Raw genomic sequence first — 874 nt, 5'->3', positions numbered from 1 at the left:
CAAGGACGTCAGTTGGTGTTTGTTACCTTTTGTAAAGAGCAGGTTGATGAGTCCCTTCGGTCGAGGACATCGATCTTTAAGACTGATACATGCTGCACAGCCGCAGGAAGACAAGTCCAGCATCTTCTGAAGATGAACAGAGACCAGAAAGGAAACTGGACAGTTAAATCTGGACATAATCATGAATCCTTTTTGAATACCTGACTGAAACTCCCTAAAATAAATCTAACCAGAAGCCAGCAGATACATTTGACTCGATACAGAAATGTTTTGACCCAATGCCATCAATGTGTCCAACAGATGGCTGCACCAATTTTAGCTAGAATTGCATCTTATTATTTATAAAAACAAGCAAATGATGGGATTTTTGCCGTGATATGTGGGAAGATCGTTATGCGTTCCCCTTAACCGGACTTGGTAAGTTTGATTTATCGGCTAACTCTGTTTGCTGTGAAACAAATCAAGCTAGTCCTGCTGCTGTGATTGGCTTAAATCTCAATATGGGAGGCAGATAGCGAATCAGCTCAAAGAGTTGCATAGAATGTCCCTCCCTTTTCCTAACTCTTCCTACGGGAGCCTTCCCAGATCGACAGGCGTAGATCAATTCAAATTCCACATGGTTCCATTATACCAGCTTACTGAGACTGAGGAATGTGTTTGGATTCACATCTTTACCAATGGATGTCATTAGAAACGGCAAAATAGGAATGTAGAGCAAGAATTCAATTCTATTTAATTTATTTCTATAGCTCCAATTCACATCATGTCATCTCAGGTCAATTTCCAGTTCACCAGATCATCCAGTCAGATTGATTCAAAGTTTTCTATCTAAGGAAAACCAGCTGATTGCATCGACTCATTGACTCTTCAGCAA

The 874-nt window shown here is 40.5% G+C and overlaps 1 protein-coding gene across 1 annotated transcript in view; it reads right to left on the bottom strand.

Moving 5' to 3' along the window:
• The window catches only part of LOC107102796 (mitochondrial sodium/hydrogen exchanger 9B2-like), a 22,721-nt gene that overhangs the window by 14,046 nt on the left and 7,801 nt on the right, over nucleotides 1-874 (bottom strand). Inside the window, exon 4 of the mRNA XM_015402229.1 lies at nucleotides 27-126. Coding sequence (XP_015257715.1) covers nucleotides 27-126 — 100 coding nt within the window. The remainder of the gene's footprint in view (nucleotides 1-26; nucleotides 127-874) is intronic.

Source organism: Cyprinodon variegatus, unplaced genomic scaffold (genome assembly GCF_000732505.1).
Source record: "Cyprinodon variegatus isolate N-32 unplaced genomic scaffold, C_variegatus-1.0 Scaffold1321, whole genome shotgun sequence".
NCBI lineage: Eukaryota > Metazoa > Chordata > Actinopteri > Cyprinodontiformes > Cyprinodontidae > Cyprinodon > Cyprinodon variegatus.
This window is presented reverse-complemented; position numbering and strand designations above follow the sequence as displayed.